We start from the raw sequence: 27813 nt of genomic DNA, 5'->3' as shown, positions 1-27813 counted from the left end.
GAATTGGTAAGGCATGGTTGATGTTTCCATGACAAACTCTGCCATGCCTTACGGACTCATCTGGTGGAGCACCCAAGAAATCTTCACCCATACCTCAGGAGGTTACAGTTCTTCGGAGATTGGACAGGGATTTGGAATTTAGACTGAATGCTCTTGAACCAAATGAATGGAAATTTGACCATCACTAGGTATTTGAAAGAAGAAACTTAAAAGACTCGTTATGGTCTTATTCCTCAGAAATATAATATAACTTCCAAACATCTTTGCAAGAGAGGTCAGACCGTGATTATGTGGGATTGGGGGAAGAAGTGTCCTCCTGTCAAGTGACTTTGCTCAATGCCATCAAAACTTATGGAGGTGGCAGTCATGAAGCTAGAGGGGGCTTCAGCCCCTCAGAAACTTTTTTCCCTTATGATGACCACCAACGATATATCTGCTGAGGAGACAGCTAGTCCAGGGGCTCCTCTCCTTTGACACTATTTTTCAAAAGCATTGTGTAGTTTCATTTCGTAATTTTCAACAATAATGAATGATGACTTAAACTTTCCGCTCTATTTAAATGAAATTCATAGCTGTAATATCAGTATATGTAACCCACTTAGGTACCTACATAGCACCCCTCGGGGGCCTCATGTTCAGAGGGATAGGGTCCAAGGTTGCGGTAACCAGCCCCTTCGGCAGACCTACCCTCCCGGCATGGCCCTTCCCCTCGGAGAGTGGAAGGGCGATGGAGAAGACGTTGAACGAAAGAAAATGAAAGAATAATGATGACATTGATGAATAAAACTAGGTGGTGACGAAAATATTTATACATTTAAAAAAAAACCGCCCTTAGAATAATAATAATAAAAGCACCCCTCAAGGAGCTTATTTCCAACAAGGTGCCTGAAATTGGGAGTCCATCATGCATTTTATGTGAAGAATAACAGTGTTAATTTTTATGTAAACAGTAAACTCCACTAACACCGAACAACGTAAAAAAATAATATCCATTATGTAAGTAAAAGAGTTGCTAAAATGGGACCCAAAGAAATAGGCATAAAATATTTCAATAAATTACTAATGTGAATAAAAGAAATCAATGCTCCTGAGTCAGAACTGAAAAGGTACATACTATCAAAGTAACCTGTTCTATTCCATTGATGAATACCTCAGTGATAGTGACTGTTAAAGCATTCCATTGTGTTCCATATACGTACGTTTGTATGAATATGAAGTGCCCTATATCTTTTCATATCAATTCATCAGATCTCCGGGCAAATAAAGATTTTACTATTTTTCTTCGATTAAATTGTCCCAAAAAATATGAGCTGTGAAATTGACCTTTCCTTTCATTCAAAAAAATCAGTTGGGAAGATAAAATAAGAAATGGTGACAAGGTGTAACAATCTTGGAAGGACGAGGGGTAAATCTTCATAAGCCAGCAAAGTGGCGAAAAGGGAAGGAGATTGATCTCCCCCACATACAACTTTAACCAGCCTTAAAAAATTCATACATATACATAGTCACTAGGGATGGAGGAACAGTTGCCAATTCACCAGCACCCACTAAGAAGTGAGTCTCAATCTATTGAGAGGAAAAGTGATACCATCTCGACCGGTCATATTTTTCTCTGTGACATCCACTCATTTTAAAATTTATGCAATCACCTTGACACTTTCAGGATTAGTTGACCTGTGTAAGCATTGGCCTGTTTCTCAAATATGACAAGTTTACAGTGAAGAAAAAAACAAGAGGCAAAACTAGCTGTTTGAGACAAGGCTATTTCATCTAGCCCATAAATTTCAAGATGAAAGCATGAGTTTTAAGTGAGCTATGTATAACCACCAAAAACACAAAGTCGACTGGGAGGTATGCATCATCTTAATTCTTCGGAGGGGCTAGTATCTCCTCCCCCCATTATTGCATCCCGGAACAGGGAAATTTACAGGAAAATAATAGAAATTGAGGACTATGAAGAAAAGAAAGCAAATACTAGTGAGTGCCCTTCAAAAGCACAATACCATGATTATATTTAAAGGAATGGCAGAGGGGAAAAGATATTTAAAGGAGTTAAGACTTCAACTTAAATATGTGAAGTAGCATGAGGACTTTACAGCACAAGCAATCCTATCCACTATTTAAGAGGAAAGAAGGAAATACAGCTATTTAGCTAAGAAAAACTAAATAGAGAACTTGAGAAAACTGCTGCAAGTGTAACCAGAAATTATTACCAGAGAAGAAAGAATAAAAAAAGTTTAGGCCCACCTTTCAGTCACTAAGACTCTTGAAGAGAATATAGGTGAGCACTCTAATTCATAACATTAGAGATGAATTGGTTCAATTCTTCTGTTCCACCGCTTCTTGGCCTTATAACAAGAGTAACTTCACAACTGATTGTTCCAACAATCTCCACTTCTGCCCTGAAGATGCTAACGAATTTCCAGCATAACTGTCATCATTACACGTTAAACAATGCGGCGGAAACCAAGTGAGCAAGTCTAGCGGGACTAGAATGAAAAACATATAAAAACATTGATGAATTGACTATCCATATTCTACGTTAAGGGTAAGTATTACAAAAAAAATTATTCCCAAGGAAAAAGCTCAGGGAAGGCCTCTAGACTAATGAATTAAGGCAAATAAGATTAAAATGCAAACAAAAATCTGTTTTAGTCTTGAATAAAGAATTAAATATGTATGTACCTAGGGGTGAAGCTAAACTTGTTTCCTTTTCAATTAACTCAGTAGATGCTATTCATAATCATTTTATTAGAGAGCAGACATAGTAATTTTTAAGGGCATGGACATTTTTGAGAAGGCACCTTAAAGACTAGAATACATTATCAAAAGAGAATTAGGAATATGCATATTAAAATGAATTTTAATAATATACATTAAAAACATTCTGTACAAGTTCTACTAAAGTTAAATCAAAAATCCATTTAAACAATTGTATATACATTTAAATGGGTGATGAGTCAAAAAATGGATCAGAGCTTCCACTCATTGACACACACCCCTCGGTGTCTTAGCACTCTGAGACAGCCTCGAGTTTTACCTGACGTTAGCTTGCGCTTGCCTTTGCGTATCTTCCCGGGTGGCCATGTATCGGCCCTTTTCTAATTCTGGATACTTGGTGGGAAGATTCGGGGAGTGGAGGTTCACTTTGGCAGAATATCGTATACCAGCAATGTCGACTTCATAATCACCTGACATCACATAGTCATTTGTAACTTCCTGTGGAATCCCATTGTCATCAAAGTTCTGAATAAATCCCAAGCAAATCTGTAAATAAAAATTGTTAACATTATTTATAGTATTTATTAAGAAAACATTTCTTGCTTATTTTTTTATAAAACAGTCATACATATGTATTTTATGAATGTTCCTCGACATTAAAGAAACAAGTTTTAATGTTAATTAAAAAGTAAGCCAAATATTGAATTTCATTCACTAGTCAGTTCCATAAATTTTCACATGCATTATTGCACGAAGTTGAAGATGATGCTTTCAAGTCTTACGTTTCACACGGAGAACCGACCAAATTGTGCCTGAGGGTGTGAAGCGCTACTCAGTTAGGGGCTTCCAGGAATTTGAAATTCATTCCACTCACACAAAAAAGAAAATACTTGAATGTCAGGGCTCCAATGCCTATAGCCCCCAATACCATGCTCCCTATTTTTGGGGCTCCCCTCTCCCAAAATCTGTACACCATTCTGGCTACATATGTATAAACAGGCAAATGAATATGATGTGAACAAACGTATCAAGAAAAGTTGAACAACTTTCACTTTGATGCAACAATGAGTACCATATTTCTCCGAATATAATCCCCCTCTGAATATAGTCCCCCCCCTTCCTAATTTTGAGGCTTCAGTTTCAGGAAAAGTTAAAAAAATGCGTTTGAATATTGTCCCCACCCCTCTACTTTTACTTTGGGCATTTTCGGAAAAAAGGGGGAGACTATATTCAGACATATACGGTCTCGACGGGCATAAGCCCTGCCCGTGAACCATTTTTGCCAGTCAATCCATCCTTCTTGGCATTGCTGCCTTTATACATACTCCTCTGCTGACGGGGGTCAATGTGGGGAGGAAATGTAAGGGGTGGTCAAAAATCCAATGTCTCACTTCACTTCTTGGTTGTTCCACATTCACTCCATGAGCCTAGATGCTGCATTCATTTACCTCGCTGACTCTCATGCACACTGTCTCACCCTCCTCCATCGGCCGAGCTTACAAGGGGTGGGGTGAGGGGATGGTCGGGTCAATGGAAGGTGGGAAAAAAAATCCAGCAAGGGAGCACACGATGTGATGGCGTCAACCATTACATTATCGAGTGTTCTCACTGATATGAAGGCTAAATGAAAAGCGAGAGAGAGGGTGCAATTTTCACCCAATTTTCTCTTTCGTGGCTTTTACTTAAAAATGATGCTATATGTACTATGCTCATTTTGACAATCCAGAATACAAGGAGTTGATTTTTGTCAACCCTGCATCTTAAGTACAAAAATTTGACCTTAGCATTTATCCCGCGGTGCAATTTTTATATTTGAGATATGGACAAACATAAACTATGTTTACCCTAAAAGTATCAATATATACAGCATATATTTTCATTATCAATGACTCAATGAGCAAAGAAAAAAGACTGGTCAGGCTATGAGTGAAGTATTCTCTTAAACCGAAAAGAATAGAGGGAGAGCTTACCTGTCGACCTAGGGTGAATCCAAAACCAGTGGTGGTGGTGACTCCCACGTACTTGCCATCGCGATAAATAGTCTCCCTGCCAGATGGCCACACGTCTACTTCATGGTCGTAGTCATCCTCCAGAATGAGTTGGATGTACATTCGCTTCACACCTTCTTCCCTCTGCTTCATCAGGGCTTCCTTGCCAATGAAATCAATGTCTTTCTGCGGATTGTAATAGAGGGAAGGCCAAAAATTAAAAAAAACATGTTAATTGCAGATAAAAAGAATGGAAAGGTGAGTGTATTGAAGCAGAGCCAAATCATTTTTGATTTAGTATCTGTACTGTGAATTTTAACATTTCTTTAATGAAATTGTTTTCTTTTTGGTGTGCCCCATACATATACTTTTATTATGATTGTATCATGATGTATCATTTCCTCTGGGAAAATAAATTATTATCATCATCATATCAGTAAGGATTTTCCAATGTCCAATAAACCACACTTGAAATATTTCATGAAATGAGCTGCAGTTCCAGATTAGCTGACCAATGCCACCAATGTTATATTTTCGTGTTAACTGTGACATGTTATTAAACACATGGTATATATTAGCTGCAAAGTCTGACTTGTGATTTCCAGCTCTCAGAAAGAGGTAGTAAGATCATTCAAAAACATCCAAATTACAAAATTTTTAACACAAGAAGGACGACAGGGGTAATTTGACCCATTTTCAGAATTCAAATTTATTTTTCTCTTATTAAAATATTTTTTTAAATTTTGAAACTTTTTCACTTGATTCATTTTAGTCAATATTTTAATAAATAAGTGAAAATTCTACTATAATGTTTTGTTTTAAATTTTTATCACATGTTATACCTAGAAGGACGGCTGGGGGTTATTTGACCCACAACTTGTTTTCACGCTATTTTCTACTTTTTTCTTGCCCGTGGGCTATTTTGTGCTATGTATATCATATAATCAGCAAGATGCTAGTGTGGTAGATGATTTGCTTCATTTTGAACCTGAAAGTACTGGGTTCAATGCCAGTTTCGTCCCAAGGCCCCCTACCTGTATTACAAAACCTTGGCATAGTGACTTATTGTACTCAATCTTTTGATATTTTATGGGCAGCAAAGGGAAATAAAACGTTCTCAATCCTTTATTTGCATAAATTCATGCAATTATGATATTTTAATTTTGTTATATTTAATGTTCAATGATCATTGTATTACCCACACCGGAAAATCGTCACGTATCCCATCGCTATTTTCCGTCGGCCAAGATTCAGAGCTCTTAGAGACATTATTTTTCATCATCGCCTCATTAGGTTTACGAATAACTCTTTCATTTTTCTGGCCTAACGGCACTGTCACTCGGCCTTGCCCCTTTGCCGTGTGTCCAGCCTTAGTGCCGCCTCACCCCGTTGGGGTTTGGGGTGGGTGAACTGCACGCTGCGCCCTGGGAAAAATCCTGTCTCATTTTGAGAGAGCGGAGGAATTAGGTGACTGTAAAATTCCACTGTAAATCCTACCCTTGGAATCCACACAAAGGTCGGAGAAGAAGCATTACTGCAAGTTCTTGGAAGATACGAATCAGGATACTGTTTGCCGATGAGTCCCTACCTTTCGAAAGGCAATTAGCATTACTTCTGAAATTTTTGTCATTTTGTATGAATCTCTAATGGTCTCCAGCTCTCTTTAACTCCAATGCAACTGGAGAAGATTCTACAATATTGCTCTTTTGTTTGTAGATTTTTTCGCATGCATATCAGTAGCGAGTTGAGGAAGAAAGTAAGAAGTCGAGAAATATATCAAGAGAAGAGAATCGTCGCAATTCAAATAGATGTAGGGAATATAGAGGATGAGTCTGGAAGTGAATCAGAAACATCAGTTCAAGGACATTCTGACCAATCCGTCAACATCTGCGTGTGATAGAAGCGACGAAGTCCAAGATAGTGAATCCGATGGCGACTTTGGCGTAACAGCAAATGCACAGTTCTATCCAATGAAATGCAGCAGATGTGAAATGAAAATACAGCCTAAATGAATTTCCATATTGTGGCAAAGATGATGATTGGCCATCAAATCAAGCGTTGGGGAAAGAAATAGTTAATAAAGTGACCGTAACATACAAGAATTCAGGAATAGATGCAGAAGTAGATATGATGGATAGCATGCATCAATTTATTTACACGTCTCCAAATCCAACAATCATGTCTCCACGGGCACAAAAAGGAAAAAAATGCCAAATATCATCGACTTGAATCATCACACCGATTTCCTTTCCATTTTCCAAATTCCTTTTCATGTGCAAATGGCTGGTGTCCTAACACCCCCTGCCTTTCAGGCAGCTTGCAGGTTAGTGTGTATATTTAGATGTAGATGAATAAATCGTCCTATGTACCCATTCAGCGCAAAAAATATTTTGTGGAAACAGCGCTGAAAAATACTGTCTGTCTAAGATTTACAACTAAGTCATAATTTTTACAAATTTTAATGCAAATTTTGTAAACCCAGTATGCCTATTGTTAAAACATGTAACACAAATTTTGTATTGAGTGTATGTATTTTCATTATTAGATTTGCAGTCGACTACTAAATATGGTTTAATTCATGATTTTTTAAAATAATTTTTATTAACTTTTGACAATGGAAATAATATTTAATAATGTTAAATAGTATTTTTAATGAACCGATTCAACAATTAATACGATTAAACTGAATATTGGTTGATAATTAGGAGTTTTATTCCAAAATACATTTTAGGGGTCAAATGACCCCTAGCCGTCCTTCTAGGTAGGGTGGAAGTCCCATCCTCCTAGTGTTAAAATCCCTCTGAGGGACTTATCTCATATTTTCCACTTAAATAAAATACTGTAATTTATTCAGGGAAGACATTGAATAATAATAATTTTAATTAAATGCCAGCAATCAAATTTAGAGACCAAAAAGGCTAACAGAATATGTATGTAACACATTTATTTGAAGACTAATTCTCGCTATCACAGAGGCTATAGTTGCATTGGTGCTTGCTTACATATACCATACGTACTAATTTGATAGGGTTGCAGGGTACAATCAAAAATCGAGCAAGGGTGGCACCGCTTAATAGCATGACTCTTGAAAATGGTAGTACATACATGCCATTGCATATCTGAAAAATGATAAAGTAGAATTCTGATAATAAAACTACATAAAGCAAATCATACTTACATTGAATTTCACGCGAAAAGCTCTGCCACATTCCAGAGGGGTTGTGGATGAGTCTATGTCCTGGCCCCAAAAGGCATAGAACTTCTCAATGCGCAGTGCCCTCATGGCGTAATAGCCAGCGTGCCGCAAACCGTATTTTTTACCCACCTCTATTAAACCAGCGTACACATGCAGGGCAAACTAGGGGAAAAATTAAATTATTACACTAAATACTTAATAAAGTAGAAGTTTACAATTGGATTTTTATTAAAAAGCATCTAAAGAATGCTGAAATGAGTATCTTCACGTTCAGAATTGATAACACTGGACGGCATGAAAATCGGCCCTGACACCATTCCTGCTGTTTCTGTTGTAAAATGACCTCCTAAATCCGAATTTGAACTCCGTTTTTTCCCATCACCCACCATTTTTGGGGGAGCTCCCCCCTCCAATTTTCATCACTTTTCGGTCATTTGGAGGAATTAAAAGGATTATTTTAGCATTTAAATTTTTTCTAGGGGTTTTGAGGGGAGAAAAATCCTAAAAAATTAATATTTGTGGTAAAGAGGTAGATTTTGGGAAATTAGTCTCTGAAAAATTGTGTAAAAATTATCAATTTTGAATTTTTTTTGCGAATTTTCATGTATTTTTAAAAAAATTCCAGCTTCCATTTCACATCATCCTCCCTCGAATGATAAAAATATATAACAACAAGAAACATTAGTAATAATAAAAATATTTTGCTGCATAGCATAGCTACAATAATTAAAATATGAGGCAAAAGCTCGCAAGATTCACTTCTCTTCGCTGGCCCTCGCAGTGCCTCTCCCGCTCAGGCTTGGACGCCAATTATCTTGCTTTCGCAGCTAAAAAAGGAAAAGTAATACTTTCTAATTGTACGAATAATATAAGATTGAGATTTTTGTACTCTCATTGGAGTTAAAAATTATTCTTTCTCCTTAATCATGGAGTTCCACAAAGTATCAGGCTCTCAAATCAATTATGTGTAAGTCGTCTTCGCCGACGGTAAAGGGGTTCGGGGGAAACAAAGCAGGGAACAAGTCCAAATTCTCTCACACCAGCAACTTCCTTTATTCAGTCCCAAGCCATACACCTTGTTTCGCTGCACAACACCAACTGCCGACCCTAGCGGCCACAAGCCCACGCCCTGGAGTCACCGAAGGGATCGTTTGTCAGGCGACTCTTCCGATGACAGCAGGAACGTGCTTAATGGCTGGGTCTCAGAGGAAGTCCGTTCGAGGCGACCCTCGTCGTCTCGCACCTTATAATAATCTAAATGAAACTGCTCTTACATCCACATCCCCCCCAAAGTGAGTTGCTAACACTCCCGAAGCAATTAAACCAAAGAAATCAACCCATCCAGAATATAATAAGTACATGTCCCAAACCCAAAATAATCCAAATTAAAAGAAATTACAAAAATTAAAACAAATGAGAGACATAAACCAGACACAGCGATAGCTCTCGGGTTCTACGTTTCCTCCAGCCACCACCCTCTTCCATCATCACTGCCCAAATTACACCCCCTCCACCGACGGTCGAGCTGCCCGTGGACGAAGGAAATAAGGGGAGCGTCCAAACGGCGAAGGCTGTGGGGGCGGAGGGGACACTGAGGGGTCTCCCGCCGACTCAGGAAGGGGGGAGGGAGGAGGGTCAACACTTGGCTCCGACGATCTGAGGTAGTAGGGAGAACGTTCGGCCGGCAATGGATGCACTTGGGGGGGAGGGATGTAGGGAGGCTCCGTGCTGCACGATGATTCCTCCTCAGCTGTGTCCCACCCATCGTCGGACCCGACGGCCGGGGCGACCACGCCCACTCCCTCGCACTCCCATTCGGCCTCAGAAGTAACAGCGGCGTCTTCGGACGGCTGGGAGGGCGGCGATGCCCGCTCCTTCCTCGGCCTGCCTGGCCTGCGATCAGCTGTTCCTAAACTAGGAGGGGGGATGGGGCCAAAATAGGGTTTAACGCGATTCCTGTGTACCAATAGGTTGCGGAATGGGAGCTCCAACATTAGGTTACATGTCGACACCACTTTTAATATGCGGTATGGCCCCTTCCATGGTTTATGAAATTTTTTCACTTGCCCTACCTTCATACAAGGATTACTTAAAAACACGTAATCTCCTTCCTTGTATTGCCAACGCTTACCCTTCCCCTTTACGGCCTCTCTCCGCTTCCTTTCTGCTATGCGATCATTATTCGCACACTTTTCCCACATTTCCTTTAATCTGTCCCTTAATCCAGACACCCCGGGGTGCTCTTTCTCTAATACGCCAACTCCGATGCATTGGAAAGGCGATATCATTTGACGTCCAAATACCAATTCATGAGGGGTGAAACCTGTGCTACGATGAAAACTACAGTTGTAGGCCGCGACGGCAAAGTCAATATGGCGCCCCCAATCGTTGTTTCTTAAATTGACATAATGACTGAGGATCTGCGCAATAGTTCTATGAACTCTCTCCACTCGCCCGTTGCATTCTGGGTGGAAGGGTGACGTCCTCAACTGATTTATTCGTAACAACTTACAGACCTGTCGAAAAAGTTCTGACATGAAATTAGTTCCCTGATCAGTAAGAAGTGTTTCCGGCACTCCGAACCTCAGTATCCATTGCTTCACTAGTGCCACTGAAACGGATTCAGATTTCTGATCTGTTAATGGTACCATCACTAAATACCTCGAGAAATGATCAAGTATCGACAAGATATACCTATAACCCTCCTCTGTCTTCGGAAGGGGACCCACAATGTCTATTGCAATAAACTCGAAAGGCCTATTCGCTGCTGGTAGTGCTTGTAATGGGGCCTTGCACCTACCATAAGGGCTCCTCTGACTACATGCAATGCAGCCCTTTACATGCTTCTTGACATCTCGCGAATAGGATGGCCACCAAAAGTCCCTTTTAACCCTACTTCCTGTTGCCTGTACACCTAAATGTCCTGACAGTATATGGTCGTGGCACTGACGGAGCACTTTCTCCCGGCAGCTGCGAGGCACTACTACTCTTTTTCCCATTGCAGTTTCCTTCCATAGTATACCCCCATCGACCACGAATCCCTCTCTTCCTTTCCATTCAATACACTCGGGATCTTTTTCCTGCTCCTTCCGGAAATTTAGAACCTCTTCCACGGATACTTGGCGAATCTTCCTGCTTAAGGCATCCGCATTTGCATGGGTCTTACCAGGTTTATGAATTACTTCGTAATCGTACTCGCTCAATTTCAAAGTCCATCTCATTAACCTGCTACTGGGGTCCTTTAATCCAAAAAACCAAGTGAGCGCGGCGTGGTCTGTCAAAATGGTAAATTTCCGACCGTAGATGTAACACCGGAAGTGTCCCACCGCCCACGTAATGGCCAAAAGTTCCTTCTCCGTCGTTGTATAATTCACTTCCGGTTTCTTTAATTGCCTCGATGCGAATGCGACCGGGTGCTCCTCATTATTGACCACCTGTGATAGGACGGCACCTATTGCGAAATTACTTGCATCCGTCGCTATGATGAAAGGCAAGGAGAAATCTGGATATACCAACACTGGGCTGCTCGTCAACGCCCGTTTTAGCCCTTCCACTGCTTCGTCGCACTCCGGAGCCCAAACGAATGCAGTTCCCTTTTTCAGTAACATTGTAAGCGGGCGAGCGAGGATGGCATAATCTTTAATAAATCGACGGTAATAATTAGTCATTCCTAAAAACGATTGTGTCTCCTTTACCGTCTTGGGGGTGGGGAAGTCCATTACCACCGAAATCTTACTTGGGTCCGGTTGTATACCCTTTCCGCTGATAATGTGGCCTAGATAGCTTACTTGAGAAAGGGCAAAGTGACATTTTGTCAATTTCAAGGACAACCTGGCCGACTCGAGCCTCTCAAACACTCGTCCCAACCGCGTTGCATGCTCTTCAATCGACCCGCCAAATACAATAACGTCATCGAGATACACCAAGCACTCTGTGGGGGTCATTCCCCTGAAGACTCCGTCCATCATACGTTGGAATACACTTGGCGCGTTTCTTAGTCCCATTGGCATACGTTGGTATTCGTATAATCCGCTATTTACAATAAAGGCAGTCTTCTCGCGTGACTCAGGGGCCATGGGAATTTGGTGATAACCCGCCGTTAGATCGAGGGTCGAGAAATACCTACACCCCCCCAAATAGTCCAAGGTTTCCGTAATGTTTGGAAGTGGGTATACATCCGGTTTAGTAATTGCATTTAAAGCACGGTAGTCTATGCAGAACCGGTACTTAGGCTTTCCGTCCTCAGATTTCTTTGGCACGATCACAACGGGTGAGGCCCAAGGGCTGTGACTAGGAGATATTATTCCCCCTTCCAACTGTTCCTTCACAAAATCCTCCACTAAAGGCTTTAAATGATGCGGAGTGCGATAGGGTCTCCGATAAATGGGACGGGCGTCACCTGTAGGAATATGGTGCTCTACCAAGTGGGTCGCAGGGGGTGTTCCCGTTAATGAAAACAAATGCCTGTACCTTCCTATTAGGGGACGCATAACAGCTTTTTCCCCCCCATTCAGGTGCGTCAATTTCCCTTCAATGTCACTATCCGAAAGCTCGCACATACTCGTACTCTCCACAGAGCGCACGTTCCTATCGCATGCACCCTCAATATCATCTCCGCAGAATCTTTCATTTGGAACAAAATCTACATCGCTCACTGTCGCCACCACTGTGCCCTTGCATAGATTTACTGCCGCCTCCCCATAATTACTCACGCGCACCTTCGCGCTTCCTTCCCCGTCCACCCGACACAAACACCGGGCAACTAAACACTCCTCCATCTCGAGAGCCGGCTCCAGCACGCACTCTTCTCCCTCCGTCCACTCCCGCCCGGGTAAGGGGAGGGATACGAGCTTCGATGAACGGGCTGGGATTACTTCCGCCGCTGGGAGTCGAACCGGCACATCCACACGTGGCCGGCGGCTCCAAGGTCCCTCATGACCCACGAAATCAGGCCCCTCCAGCCCCTTCGACCCCTCCGCCTGTCCCACCGAAGAGTCCGTCGGCAGGATAGCCATTCCGCCCGCCCTCCGCCGCTTCCTTCCGCGCTGCCGCCTTACTCTCCTCCTTGGTTTTCCCGCCCGAGGGCTGTCGAAATTTCTCTCGGCGACCTCTGGCTTCCCTCCCGGGCCGGCCGTCGACGCGTCCCTCGGTCGTTCCCAAGACATGATTCTTGGCCCGCCCCCTCTGGCGGTGGAAGCCACGCCCCCCGTCGTAAATCCCCCCACAGATGTCACCGCACATCGCGGCCCCTTTCCAAATGCCTCCTCCGACTGCGGTGCGAATTCCCCGGATTTCGCTCTTCCTCTCTCGGTCAAGGGAATTATTGACCCCCCGATTGAGAGTTCCCCCTTTTTCACGTCAATAACGGCCCCCGTTTCACGAAGGAAGTCAATACCAATAAGGCCTTCATACCCGCCCAAGGTGTCCACTACTTGGGCCTGAAGATTATGCACATCGCTTCCGAACCATACCGGAAGCACTACCTCTCCATAATTCCAAATATATCTACCCGTCAGACCCTTTATCCTAAAACGAGACCTACGTAGAACTTGCCCCCCACAGCACTCCTTAGTCACTAGGCTCACCTGGGCCCCAGTGTCCACTAACATACGCCGCCTCTTATATTCACACGTGACAATCACCGCTAAGTCCTCCATTCCCCCTTCACGGTGCACACATGGAACCAAAGTTTTTACCGGGGGCCTTGGCGGGCGGCCTGCTCGGCCCCGGAAACGTTTAAAGACGGCTCAACGCGCCCCCCGACGCGCATCCGCCCCCCCACTCGGCAATTCCTCGCCCAATGTCCTTGTCCACCGCAGTTAAAACACCGCATTCCACCCCTGTTTGCACACACTCTCGCAAAGTGTCCGGGTTGCCCACAAGCATGACAGACTCCCTCACGCATCGTGAAAACGTTTCTCTCTTCCGTCTCCGGATGAGCCCTCCTCTCTGCCTCGCGTATACGCACGGCCACATTAACGGCTGCATCGAAGGTTTCCGGCATTGCGAGACGCGTATGTTCCCCCACTCTGCCCGGCAGGCCGTTTAAAAACGCGTCCAAAGCTCTTTCATCCTCTTCGGATATGCGTATCGCGGCCGCTGCGGCATCTTCCTCCTCCCTCCACGTGTGGCTGTTCAATTCACGAATGCGGTCCGCAAATTCCTCGATCCGCTCCCTGGGTGCCATGCGGACGCCAGCAAGCATCTCTCTGTAAAACCGTCGGTTTTTAACCCCCCGGTACCTTTCTAACAGAGACTTCAGAGCGTCATCATATGTTTTAACAGCCCCTGCTCTCTCCTTCGCCCGCAGGTGCTCTAGTGCCCCCCTGCGGGTACGTAGGGTGACCACACTTAACTTGTCGTCGTCGCTCCAACCACTAAGTTTCGCCACCTGCTCCACTTGAGAGAAGAACGTCTCTACGTTCTCCCCCGCGGCGCCAGAGAAATAATCAATGGAGGATACCATCGAGAATGACTTCCCCGTGATTTGTCCTTCCCCCTTCGTGTTATCCGCGCGGGCCCGAAAACCTTCGTTCTCTTCCTTGAGAATCCTCAGTTGCGCGGATAGCTCATCCACCGCCTGCTGGAGGTCCATCTCGCAGCCCGATAAGCTGATCTGACCCGTCATCCTTGATTTATTTGTGACTTGATTTGCAGTTGCTTCCCCTAATATTTAGCAAAGATCCCCCACTTCGGACACCAAATGTAAGTCGTCTTCGCCGACGGTAAAGGGGTTCGGGGGAAACAAAACAGGGAACAAGTCCAAATTCTCTCACACCAGCAACTTCCTTTATTCAGTCCCAAGCCATACACCTTGTTTCGCTGCACAACACCAACTGCCGACCCTAGCAGCCACAAGCCCACGCCCTGGAGTCACCGAAGGAATCATTTGTCAGGCGACTCTTCCGATGACAGCAGGAACGTGCTTAATGGCTGGGTCTCAGAGGAAGTCCGCTCGAGGCGACCCTCGTCGTCTCGCACCTTATAATAATCTAAATGAAACTGCTCTTACATATGTAAGTATATTGAAGTTGTCGTCACCTTCCCTCAGTATACCTCTAATGATCGCAGAGTCAACTCTTTCGGTGTTCTGGACAAGAATCCTCTTTTCAAATTAGATTAAATTATGCAAAACAGTAAAAGTTGTTTTACTCCGGCTTTTTCTGAGTGAATGCCCGTATGTGGGCTTGAGTTGTGATTATTACCATGATGTAATGTGTAATTATGTTACGCGTGTGTAAAAATCATCCTCATCGCTTCAGCTATGTTTGCGGTGAATTGACTTAAGCATCGCAACCATAACCTCTTTCTTTAATTCTTAAAACTGCACATAAATTTTACTCTGACTGCCAAATTGGCAGTCAGGGCTAGGATTAAGCTCTAAGTGTTTGCTGTACCACTTGTTACAGTAATTCAACGAAATACTTGGTCAAACTACAATTGCTGCTTCTGAACTGCTTCCTTTGTGAATAAAACAACCGCGCCTGAGAAAAACAATACATCTTACGGAACTGGCCTCTGCGAGAAAGCTTCACACATGGTTGTAAAAATGTCGCTCATGTTTCCCTGGATCCGACAGAAAATGTTCACTTGCCACCATTGCACATTGAACTAGGGCAGATGAAATATTTTGTGAAAGCAATCTACAAGACAGGAGCTGAATTTAAATTTTTAACTTAAAGTCTTCGTTTTAGTGAGGCTAAAACCAAGGAAGAAATTCGTGGGCCCACAAAATAGGAAACTTTTCCAAGATTCGAGGTTTATGAAACACCTGAATCATAAAGAAAATTGAGCTTGCCTTGGATTCTGAAACGTGTGTCAGAACTTTTTGGGTGACAATGAAGTGATGATTATGTCGCCCATGTCGAGGAATGGCTGCCAGTGTATTAGGCCATGGGGAGTAACATATCACTAAAAATGCATTTCCTTAATTCGCACCTGGACATTTATTATAGAATATTTTGGAGCAGTTTCAAATTAACACAGGGAACGGTTCCATGAAGATATCACCAAAGGAGAGGAGATTTTCAGAGAATTTGAATGCGGGCATGTTAGTATGTATATTAGGCCTAGTGCTGGTTTTTGTATGAGAAACTTCTACCTCAGTGTATAAAGGGAAATCAAATACCATATTGCTTTTGTTATTCATCGTTCTTCACATTTGTTATTTTTCTTTTTGTTGATGCGCGTGTGGTATTGAGGGCGCCAGCGTGGTAGAGTACCTTCTGAACTGTTGGCACAGATTTTCATTATTTTTTCTATGCCGTGCTCTTAAATATTTTTATTATAGCTAATATGAGCTGTTTATATATTTTTCCATCATTCTGGGATATTTCAGGAAGGGGAAGATGAAATGGGAGCTTTAAAATGAAGAAAATAAGTGAAAAAATTGCGAAAAAAAGAAAAGGTTGATAATTTTTAATGCGTTTTTTTAATCATTAATGGAATCTAATCCCCCAAATCTACATCCTTATCATAAATTATCATGTTTAAGAACTTTTTACCAGTCAAAAACCTAGTAAGAAATATATGTAAATGTTAATATAATCCCTTTCATTCCCACAAATTATTGCAAAAGTGATGAAAATCATAGGGGGGGCTGCCCTCCAAAAATGGTGGGTGATGGAGGAAAACAGATGTCATACTCGGATTCAGGAGGTCATTTTACCCAAGAATCAGCAGGAATGGTACCAGGGCTCGAGAAAAAATTATTTTTTGCCGTTCAGTGTAATTAATGCAGAATTGCATTGGGAATATTTATTTGTGAACATGATTAAGCCAACATAAAATTATGAAACATTAAAATTACGGGGCTTTATGATAAAGCTTGCACAAAATATGAAGTTAACAGTCAACTTAGATTATCATTGTGAAGGCTTCAAATTTGAATCTAATTGCCTTGCCTAAGCCTAATTTACTTTGTCAGAAACTCATAAATATTAATTAACGAAAGTTTTAAAACATTATATTGAAGCATAGAACAAATATACAGAAACCCTTAAGTGAGTGCTGTCCCCTAGTTAGATATTATAAGAGGTAAACTTCACTTTTTCATATTGGTTATATGTAGTGAGTAAGTACATATTCTAAGATAGGCTCCCTACACGATGGCAGCCTTATAAGTGTCGGGAATAGAACGTTTCTTATCACCTAGCCACTGTAAATGGCGTTTATAAACAACTTTTTGAGTTGGATATTGCCCATGGAAAGTTTAATTAAGATTGGCCTGATAGTTTTAAAACAGTGGTGTGTCAAATTTCCAAGTCGCTGTACAAGATGGAATTAAGTCATGAACAGTACCACAATAATTTTATATAACTTTCGACGAAGCCTCAACCAGCAAGAATGTGTTAATGAACTTTTTGTTGCTTTTGGCAAAGAAGCACCATCAAAGACAACCGTTTAACGCTCGTATGCAGAGTTTCAGAACCTCTAGCCTCAGTGGCAAACTGCGTGAAGGGTGACCAAAAACCGTCATCACTCAAGAAAACGTGGATGCTGTATGAAACATGGTTATGGAAGATCGTCATCTTACATACCATGAGATTCAGGCACCATTGAACATCTAAGGGACCTCAGTTCAAAAATCTTACGCAAAGATTTAGGTGTTAAAAATTTGTTTCTTGCTGGATAACGCACCTCCTCACAGAAGAACAGAAAGCAGCTTGAGTCAAATGTTGTCTAAATACTCAGCAACGATTCAGCTCAGGACCATCAAAGCACATTCACAACTTCATCATAAGTGGTGATGCATCATGGATCTATAGTTACAAGCCTGAATCAAAACGCCAATCTTCAGTATGGGTCTTCCAAAGTGAACTCAAACCGACAGAAGTTGTTTGCTCTTGCAGCATTGCCAAGAAAATGGTCGCATCGTTCGTAGTCAAATCAGGGCATGTAGCAACAATTGCTCTTGAAAATCAAAGAACAGTTAATGCTCAATGGTATACGACCACTTGCTTACTGGAATTGATTGCTGAGCTTTGGAAAGATAGCCCAAATCGATGTATTACGCTCTATCACAACAATGCCAGTTCACACACCACTCAAGTCACAAAGTCATTTTTGGAACAGCAAAACTTCGAAGTTTTTGATCATCCTCCTAACAGCCCGAACTGAAGCTCCAATCATTTTTTCACATTCCCCAGAATCAAGAATATGCTATGAGGAAAGCACTTCCAGATGTCTGAAGAAGCGGTCGATGCCTACAAAACAGCCATTTAGGCTACCCCAACTTTGGAATGGAATAAATGCTATAGCAACTGGTTCCATAGAATGCAAAAGTGCATTGACTATTGCGAAGAATACTTTGAAAAACAATTTAAAAAAATGGGTTATTGTACCTCTCATAGTTTCCTTCATTCCCGACAATTAAAAGGCTACCCACGGAGAGTGGAGATTCAAGGCAGCTGAAAGAAGTATTTTCACTTTAAATATCAAGCCTGAAAAATCCATCCAAAAAACTGATGATAATAATGTGACTACGTACATTCAACACTGGGAGGGTTAAGGATGAAAATTTTAACAGAAAAAAATGAAGTCCATCAATTACTTTTCTATTAATGAGTCTAGGTAAAGCAAATAAAGAGAAACTGATCACTAGAGCAAGAGGGGTTATGAGGCTATTCTGTATTATCAAGGCCAACAGCCATCAAGGCTGTCACCAGGGTTAGGTGGTGGAAAAAACTTTCTCCCACTCAGAGTGATACCAAAAACAAGTGGCTGTGATAGCCTAAGGGGATTATATCTCTCAATCCAATTTCTTTTTGTGCATCATTTGTCTTTGCTGGTGTGAAATATTTGCTACCCTAATTCCCATGGCTTTTTATAACTCTACTCAAGGATAAAAAGCTTTACACGATGGGTTGGAATGCGAAACAGCTGACGGAATGATTGAGCTCCATGGCCTCAAAGATGTAGAAAAGGAAGATGCTCAAATGGCCGTATGAAATTCTCCCACGACTCATCCACCTTGCAAGTGAAAATTGTCCCTGTGTTGGTGAGCGGGGAGGGGAGAGATTCACCGCAGGGATCAAACGCCAGCCTCTCAACCGGAATATCCCAAAACACGCACACATTCACTCAGAACAAACAATCAAAACAAGATCCTTTGTGAGGGCTGTAGGGACCTCCTAAACTAAGGCTTCTTGTTCCACAAAAAAACCGGGAATCTTCACAGGAAAGGCCTGCTAAGGATAACCAGTGGTTTGTGGATACACATGCACTCAATAACCAGTCACACACAGTCACAGAGATGGGTTGGAAAATCTGTGACAGTTGTTTCAACTTAAAAGAAAAAATATGCCCTCAGACTGTGAGAGGTGCCTGTAGAGAGGGTTTTCACAGTGCACAACATCACCCTTTCAATAAGCCTCCAACTTCTTTGATCTAATGTTAACAATGATAGACACAAATAACAATCAATGAACTGTTGATTGAAAGAAAAATAAAAATTCTTTGCATACATCAGCTCACCTCATTAGGGATGTACAGCACATATCCAAGTTCACCAGTGTGTGTGAGATTCATGACTCTTATTCCACTAGCAAGACCCACATCCAACTTCTGAAAATATAGATGAACAAAGAGGAAATGAGTGCAAATCAAAGATAATGACAATGTACAAAATCAGTTCTCTAAGAGAAAACTTTTCAACTGATTTTCAAGAAAAAGAGCTATTGAAACAGCATTAATTTTTAAAACTATAATAGTAAGTTTAGTATATTACATGCAAGAATTTAATGGGTAATATTTCTGGGCACCCCAAAAAATGTTTCTCTGGCTTACATGTAAAAGGTACTATCTACAAGTCACTGCCTGAACTCATAAATAAACGGTCACTGAAAAAAGGAAGGAATTAAACTTAAAAACATTTTCTTGGTGGGCACACAGAGAGAGGGAGGGTTTCAGCTCACCCCCAAAATGTTTTCCCTTTGTGGTGACTGCCCACGATACATATATTTAGGAGACAATAAGCCAACACAGTAGCACTCACCCCCTCAGTTCCTCTCAACCACTAAAAGTTTTGGACTCATCTCACATCCAAATTTAGCTCAAAATGGGAAAATATTGAAAACTTCTGCCAGAGCCCAAACTTTTAAAATTTTCCAAAGAATAAAGAGGATTTCGTAAAATAATGCCTATACGGAACAAGTCCTAGCTTAAGCAGTTATCACGAAATCAATGAAGACTTTTAATTTCAGCACTGTGCACACAAAAGTTAAAGCTTGATTTTAAATTTTCCGATGCATGGGTGCAGGTAATAAATTACCAGCGTAGGCAACCAACATTCCACTGAAGCCCTCTCCAAAGTAAATTACTGGCTTCAGGCCCGATCCTTCAATAAATACAGTACCTATGTTCAGTGATTTGAGGGCTACTTCTTCTCCAGGGCTGACGAGTGGTTAAGTTTCAAAGTTAATTAGGTTAACATGCATATTTTAATATGCTTTATTTCACAACCAAGGATGTACTTAATATGATTATGATTGATAATTCATAATTAAACATGACCCAACAATAAACTCTTTCATTCCAAAGTCACGGCGATAAGTGGAATATCAGTGCATACTTTTCAATTGACTTTCTGAATCCAAATAGACCCATGAGGTGAACATTCATAAGGTACCTATACTGTGATGTCATTACCTTGTAAGTTGTATACTCAATGGGAACCTCTGTATTTCTCTATTAAAATAGTGGGTCGCTCCTTTTATGTGTGTTTTGATGTACATGGATGGGGCTGTGATCACTATAAACTAGAGATGTGCGAATAGTATCCGCGAATACTCGAATACCTCGAATATTAGAAAGTATTCGATATTCGAGGTTTCGAATAGTTATGCGAAAAGTACCGCCTCGAATACCTCGAATACTTTGAATTTCGCGTCATACACTGTCGCACGCACGTCGTTGGTAGTTGACTCGGAAAAATGAAGAGAACTCTAGTCGTTTAGTGCTCGCTGCGCCATTTTACGCAAGTTGACGAATTACATCAAATTCGTGGATTTTAGCGGAGAAAAGAGTTCGACGAGGGGAACCGAAAATGGTCGGGTGAAAAAATCCGAAAATCCCCGATTCCCCCCACCAGGAGAACCTCAGTGCCGTGGGATAGCAACCTTAGGGCATTTCCCACGATCCGCTATCCCCCTCCATTCAGCGCTTGCCTCACCCACTCTGACGCTTTCCTCTTCTCGGAAATCAAACAAAAGGCCCCAGATCGCGCAGGGATCGCATTACGAAGACCCCTGCTTCGAAAAAAATACCGAGTTACGAGAACAATAAAAACGTGTTTCACGCCCTCCCCCCCTTTTCTCACCCACTGACCTTTTTCTGGCTACCTGCTTCGAAGTTCCCCATTTCTGGAGGTCAACAGCTGTGTGAGTAACGTGGGATACTTACATTAGCGCATTTCCCAAGATCCGGTATCCCTCTCCATTCAGCACTACCCCCCCCTCTGAGGCTTTCCTCTTCTTCGAAAAAAAAAAAGGTCACAGCTCGCGCAGGGATCATATTACGAAGACCTTAGCTTCGAAAAAATACCAAGTTACACGAGAACAATAGAAACGTCTTTCGGGCCCTCCCTTTTCTCCCCCACTGACCTTTTTTTCCTACCAGCTTGGAAGTTCCCCATTTCTGTGGAGGTCAACCGCTGCACGAGTCATCTATTAGCACAAAAGGTGTCTAAGAATGACTTTCGTCAATTGATGTTACACCTTTATTGAATTGAAATATTAGTAATGTGCGCGTAATTTCAAAAAGAATGAGACCAAACACGACGTATTTCTGAGTTTATTTAAGCATTTTACGCAAAGAAATAAATGTCAAAATACGACGGAGACTTAGCATTCTGGCGAAACTCGATATGAGCAGCAGAGCTTCTCGGGAGTTGATGCCGTATTTTTTTCCGAAAACATATATCAAGTTACAATTTATGAGTGGTGCTATAAATCTTTATTGTTACAGTCCCAGACAAAGGGATATTTTCTCAGCATATTTGGTTTCTCCCTGATAGCAATTCCAATTCATCTTCTTATCTCGTGAGAACTCCCAAAGATGGACTAATAATAATAACTAACAAAAAAAAACTAACAAAATAATTGAAGAAAATCCGGTGGAAAAGAGCTTGTATTTTGCAAAATGCCTCAGATTGTCAGCTAGCACTTGACAGCAGGAGTGAGGGTAAAGCGATGTTAGTTGAATTAATTATGAGATAATTAGATATGCCCAATTGTTTCCATAAAATTAAAATATTCATTAATCAGCTAAATTCCTGTTCGAATCTTTTAAAGGAAATCAAAATTACTCCCCAAAATCTTGTGTTTCCTGCTGCATAGGCAACCGAGTCAAACATACCAGCATTCATCATTTAGTATTCGAGGTATTCAAAATTCGAGGTATTCGAATATTCGAGCAATGATTTAATATTCGAATTCGATATTCGAATTCGAGAAATCTGCTATTCCACCCATCTCTACTATAAACCTTCAAAAGTACAAAAGACATCAAGACATTCAATGGCTTAAGAAGAGCATTTATATTGCGGACAACAATTCATAAACTTGAATCCTAGAAAATAATCACATCTTATTTCATTCTATATAGATGATACTATGATAGCATAGCATTTAACCTCTTCTAATTATATAACACACAATAAATATACACGGTCACACACTGAAGATAATTCTGAGCAAGAACTGTAACCTTTCAGTCATCTTTAGAAGATGTTTCCTTGTAGATATACCCCAATAATTGACAGATTTGGTTGAGAACATGGTTAATTAGGCCAAAAATTTTCAATTACATACTGTGATATAATTATTCAAGGGAAGAGCACAGTCAAGTCAGTGGCAGAGCTTTACAGAGTCAACCTCAAAAGAGCACAAAAAGAGCGAAATTCTCAAAAATCATTCACCAAGAGTGGCATTCAAACCCAGATCTCTCCAATTCACAACAGTTGTTCATGACAGTGTCCTCAAAAGTTATAAAAACACTAACTAGGAAGAAGATGCTTAGTTAGTTTAAAAGGCATCAGACTTGACAAGAATGTGGGTCTAAATCCCTGTCAAGGCAAATGATTTTTCCTGTGAGGAATTGTAGGCCAGTGAATCAGTTTTTACTACAAGAATGTTCAATAAAATAAGCATACCTTGAAGGTGAAGAATGGAAAATATTTGGGATTGAGATCAACATCAGCAAGTTCAGAGAGAAGAGCACGCGTTAAAGGTCCCATGATGCAAATGGCTGTGTACATTGAAGTGACGTCAGAGAGAACAACAGACCCATCCGACGGCAAATGCTTCTGGATCCATACTTTACACCTAGTCTGCTGGATTGTTGGTGCTATCAGCATGTAACTGAAATAGATCAAAAAGAAAATACAACAGTGATCTATCACACACAGCAAAGCCTTGATATAACAGTCGGAGGGTCCGAAATATGGGCACTGCTTAAATTCATAGTACATAGGTGCAGTAAAACTTCTAAGTAGTGAACCTCTTTATATTGTAAACCTCCATACTCAGTATCACCCCTACGGTCCTGTAATATTTAGTACATGTAAATTTATCAGCAAACATTTACGTAGTGAACCTCATTATCTTGTAATACCTCCACTTATCATACAAAGGAGACACCCCCGAGTCGGCTTTTAACCGCATTGCCACTTCTGCTTCTAAAATGAAAATATTTCACGAATATACTGCGACTTGAAATAAAACAAATTCAGTTTGAAAATTATTTTATTCCCATGTTTCCCTGTGTAGCACTTCCTTAGTGTCACCTTGGTAATTTTTTCGATGCTTGCGTGAACGACCGTAGTTCACAATTTATTGCACTTAGAGAAAGTCATGTCTTGCCTGTGCATTCAGGCTGCGAAATCTGACTCTTCCATTGGGAGTCCAGTATGTCAATTTCTAGCAATTCTGAACATCAATCCACGCACTACAATGTTAAGTGCAGGAGACAATTAAGTAGCCGATACACGGTAGAGCAATGAAATATTTACCCTCGCAGTTTGCCCAACATTCTCACCAGAAAATCACGTCGTTTAGCAGACCCAGCATTTGGGTGTGCCCTCTACAGATTTTTTTTATTGGATGCCTATAGGAATACATACATACATATATATGCATTGTAGTTTGGAAGAGGGAATTGGACAAAAGTGTCAAAAGCACGCTCAATGAATCGCCTAATTTTCGCTTACTTTTTCATTTACTTTTTATAAACTTTAACATGTCATATCTTATAAAAATGATAAATCAATTTTCTACAGGATGTTTATAGTATTTTCAATTCTCTGTCATGAAATATGAAAACATACAAAAATTGCTATATTAATTATAGGCCGATGGAGAATTTGGTACATAAAAGAAGGTGGCTGCTTGACATTAGCACAAAATTAGCAATCTTCCGAGCCATTAACAAGGGCAGGGCAGATTGTGAGTTACCGAAAGAAATGCATGTTGAGGAAGAAATTTGTAATAAGGAATCAGTTAAAGTTTCCACCAAAAAAGAGGTTCAGGAAGCTTTGAACATGATTGAAAGTTTAATTTTTAAGCATGTAGGAACGCAAAAATGATAATGTGATTGTATTCAATTGGATTGAAAATATTATTTTGGAAAAGGGTTTGAAAAAAATTTAAGCAAACCCAAATTATTACAAAGACCAATTGAGCAAGTCACTTTTTCCCTTGTGGAATCATTAAATTGCAAATAGATGTTCACCAATGAATGCATATATGTTTAAACACGTAAATACGATGGTTTAAAAGACAGTAGTGCCTTTTATTTCCAATTGATATGAAAAAGTGGTGCCTATCACCTCTCTTTAGTGAACCTCCATACATCCAATTGCCCAAATTTTGGTCCCTTCCATCAGTGGCGCAGCGAGGGTGGGGTATTGGGGGTTAAAACCCTCCCCCCAGAGCTCAGAGAAATTTTTAGTTTAATCCAATTTCCTTAATTGGATTGATATTATTAATAGAATAGTGTAAGGATTAATAAAATATCTCTCAGAAAGCTGTAAAACTGACCATTTTGAACCATTTATCTATTTTGAGCTATTCATAAATCTCGCACCTACCACTTATCCTGGTGGGTATTCCATACCCCTACACACCCCAGTATTAGTTGCACCTAAAGCCCCCCCCCCCAGTCTTAATTCCTAGCTGCACCCCTGCCTTCCATTGCAATATAAAGAGGTTTTACTGCACCATGTGACATCAAGAGATGGTGATGAGGTGACCATATGCAAGATTTACCAGCTAGATTTACATCTACATCAATATACTGGCAATGGAAGCCACCTCAGTGGGCAGGGGGTGTTCAGACACCAGCCGTTCACAAAGAGACGAGAAATAGAAGAAAAATAATAGAGGGAAAGGCGTGAACATACTAAGTCCCACCAAGTATAAATTACCGTCCGTTAATGTTGAGAGGAAAAATGAGATTGCTCACTCAGATATTGCTTAGTAAAATGAAATTATACAGGAAAGAGCAAAATATCCCTTAAATTACAATAATATCACCTATTTATCTAGAGTAAAAATAAATATGCTATTCATGGCAATTGATTAAATATGAAAAAAATATATGCACAGAGTAAATTAAAATATAATGAAAGAGTTAAGTATCCATGGCCCATATCCATGCTACTTTTTGATAGCAAATATGTACCCATATATTATCAGACTTCATTTAGCTCAATTTATATGAATAATGAGGAGGTGACATGTCCATAAATTCTGGGTTTTCACTTTCAGCACACACCTATTCATTGACGACATGTTGTTCACACATATTCCAGCCAGCATTCTCAGGTCAGAGTGCTGCCTTTAGAGTTTGTTTTAACAGCCTTTGGCACTAGTGTCTTTCTTTTTAAACGACCACTGCATCATCAAATGCTAATCAAAACGATTCATGACTCCACATTCAAGCTCGACCAACAGGGAAAAGTGAAACTGTGTATTCTTCATGGCACTCATACGTGTGGGCTTAGGCAGACTTTCCGTGAGGTGGTGTCTGGAATCGTTTGAAAGGACTGGAGCCTGCTATGACAAAGGTGGTGGGTCACCAATGCCACTGAAGGGAATTAGGCTTTGGTTGTCAATTGATTTTTCTAATTATGGTTCATCATATTTATTTGAAATATTATATATTACTTAATCATTTAGAGTGTTTAAGTGACCAACATCACCACCTGTACAAATCCCTATGCATGAAGGCCTCATGACTTCACGGAATTTATTTTCTTTCCACTGATAATCCTGGTTGGATATCGGTGAAACTACCCTCAATGTGCGATTTCCAATGAGGTGGATGAAAAAGCTATGGAAAGATCAACTTATCTAATCTGCACAAGACTAAAATACAGCATTAATTATGAAATATTTGAATTTGAGTAGATAATAGAATTACTTGATATCGTAATTATCAGGCCTCTTCATTTCAAACATTAGAATTTTGGTGGGAATAATGTTTATGATGAAAAATAAAAACATCACATAACAGTTTTTCAAATATTCTTGCCACATATACAATAAATCTTCCATATTATTTCTAATGTATAGATACCTTTTCCTCAACTTAAACGCAGCCAAACTCCACAAATGAGGTACCAAAATGCACAGAATTTATCAGAGAACATGCGACGGCATACCATACTTCCTCAATATTGCTATTTTTTCCTAAAATTGGTTTTTAAATAATTTAAAAAAAAACAAAAAGTTGAAAATATTCCTGACGTTAACGGTGCACAAACTGATACATTTGTTCATTTGCAACAATATCTCGCATTCTTTAAATAACTTTTATCAAAATGCGGCTGATTCCACATTCAAGTCTCCTGTTGATACGTAAGTGTGAGTCATCATGTGTGTTTAACAGAGGATAGTGTAATTACTTCCAATGTTGCATTTAAAGAGGTCCTCTGACCTCAATTTGTACATGAACATTCCAATTAAATTTGTACATAAGACCCTGCCTTTTTTTTCTACATTTTAAAATTAGAAACGTGCCTATCCCTCTGTGGAATTGCATTGAAAAGAGCGGGGGAAGCCCGCTGGGAGCGGGCGCATCACGCTCGTTTTTAATTAAAGCAACAAAAAGGTCAAAAAAATTCAAATACAGATCATCAGACATTCTTTCTTTTTTTCCACTTCGTGTTCCTTCGCGCACGACGAGGTCGAGTGACCTATTTCATTGTTTCACCCCCCGCCTTTCTGTTTCTAAACGTTCTTTTCTATTCAGACTTCCTTCTTCCATTAACTCATATGCCAAATGTGTTCCAAATTTTGATCCTTTTTTTCATCCCACACCCAACTTGCACCATTACTATCGTAATTTTCCCCCTATTCCTCGCACCACCCGATGACTATTCTTTGTTATTATTTGTAAATAATGTTGAATATTTTTTTGTTTTTGTTGGTTACGTTGCTTAATGTTATGTAATTATTTCTCCTGTTATTGTAGTCCTCTGTAATTGGCCTCATGCTGTTTTTGGACTAAATAAATAAAAGACTATCGATGAAAAACCTAGAATATTCCGGGCATTTCAACACAACCGCATCAGGAAAAAGTTAGCCATTCAATATGACCATCGTGACGTCTCAAGAAGCTCTCTTGACTTCCTCAGATTTTTTAATCAAGCCAATAACTTTGGGGGCAGCTTCCTCACATTGGACAACTTTTTGCCAAAGATCAAACTTTGTACATTGAGGAGAGGGAGAATACATACAAATAATTGAACTTACTGATTTTCAGCAACCCTGGCCAGACTGCAATCATTTTCATAGCCACCCAATTTATTCTGCATCCCAGTGTGTATGATGCCACCAATGGGAATATCAACATCATTGGAGCAGAGGTACTGCAAGCTATCCACAACTTCAGTTCCACGTGACTGCA

At 40.7% G+C, this 27813-nt stretch overlaps 1 protein-coding gene across 1 annotated transcript in view; it reads right to left on the bottom strand.

The window, feature by feature from the left end:
* Positions 1–2731: 2731 nt before the first annotated feature.
* The window catches only part of LOC124158487 (pyruvate dehydrogenase phosphatase regulatory subunit, mitochondrial), a 45425-nt gene continuing 20343 nt past the window's right edge, over positions 2732–27813 (bottom strand). The window contains exons 11-16 of the mRNA XM_046533610.1: positions 27660–27808; positions 23057–23264; positions 19381–19470; positions 7888–8067; positions 4692–4895; positions 2732–3267 (exon numbers count right to left, since the gene is read on the bottom strand). Of these exons, the coding sequence (XP_046389566.1) occupies positions 3037–3267; positions 4692–4895; positions 7888–8067; positions 19381–19470; positions 23057–23264; positions 27660–27808 (1062 nt within the window). The 3' untranslated portion in view covers positions 2732–3036. The remainder of the gene's footprint in view (positions 3268–4691; positions 4896–7887; positions 8068–19380; positions 19471–23056; positions 23265–27659; positions 27809–27813) is intronic.

The sequence above is a fragment of the Ischnura elegans genome, chromosome 5 (assembly GCF_921293095.1).
Source record: "Ischnura elegans chromosome 5, ioIscEleg1.1, whole genome shotgun sequence".
Taxonomy (NCBI): domain Eukaryota; kingdom Metazoa; phylum Arthropoda; class Insecta; order Odonata; family Coenagrionidae; genus Ischnura; species Ischnura elegans.
Note: the sequence above shows the minus strand (reverse complement) of the source record. Positions and strands in the feature narration are given on the sequence as shown.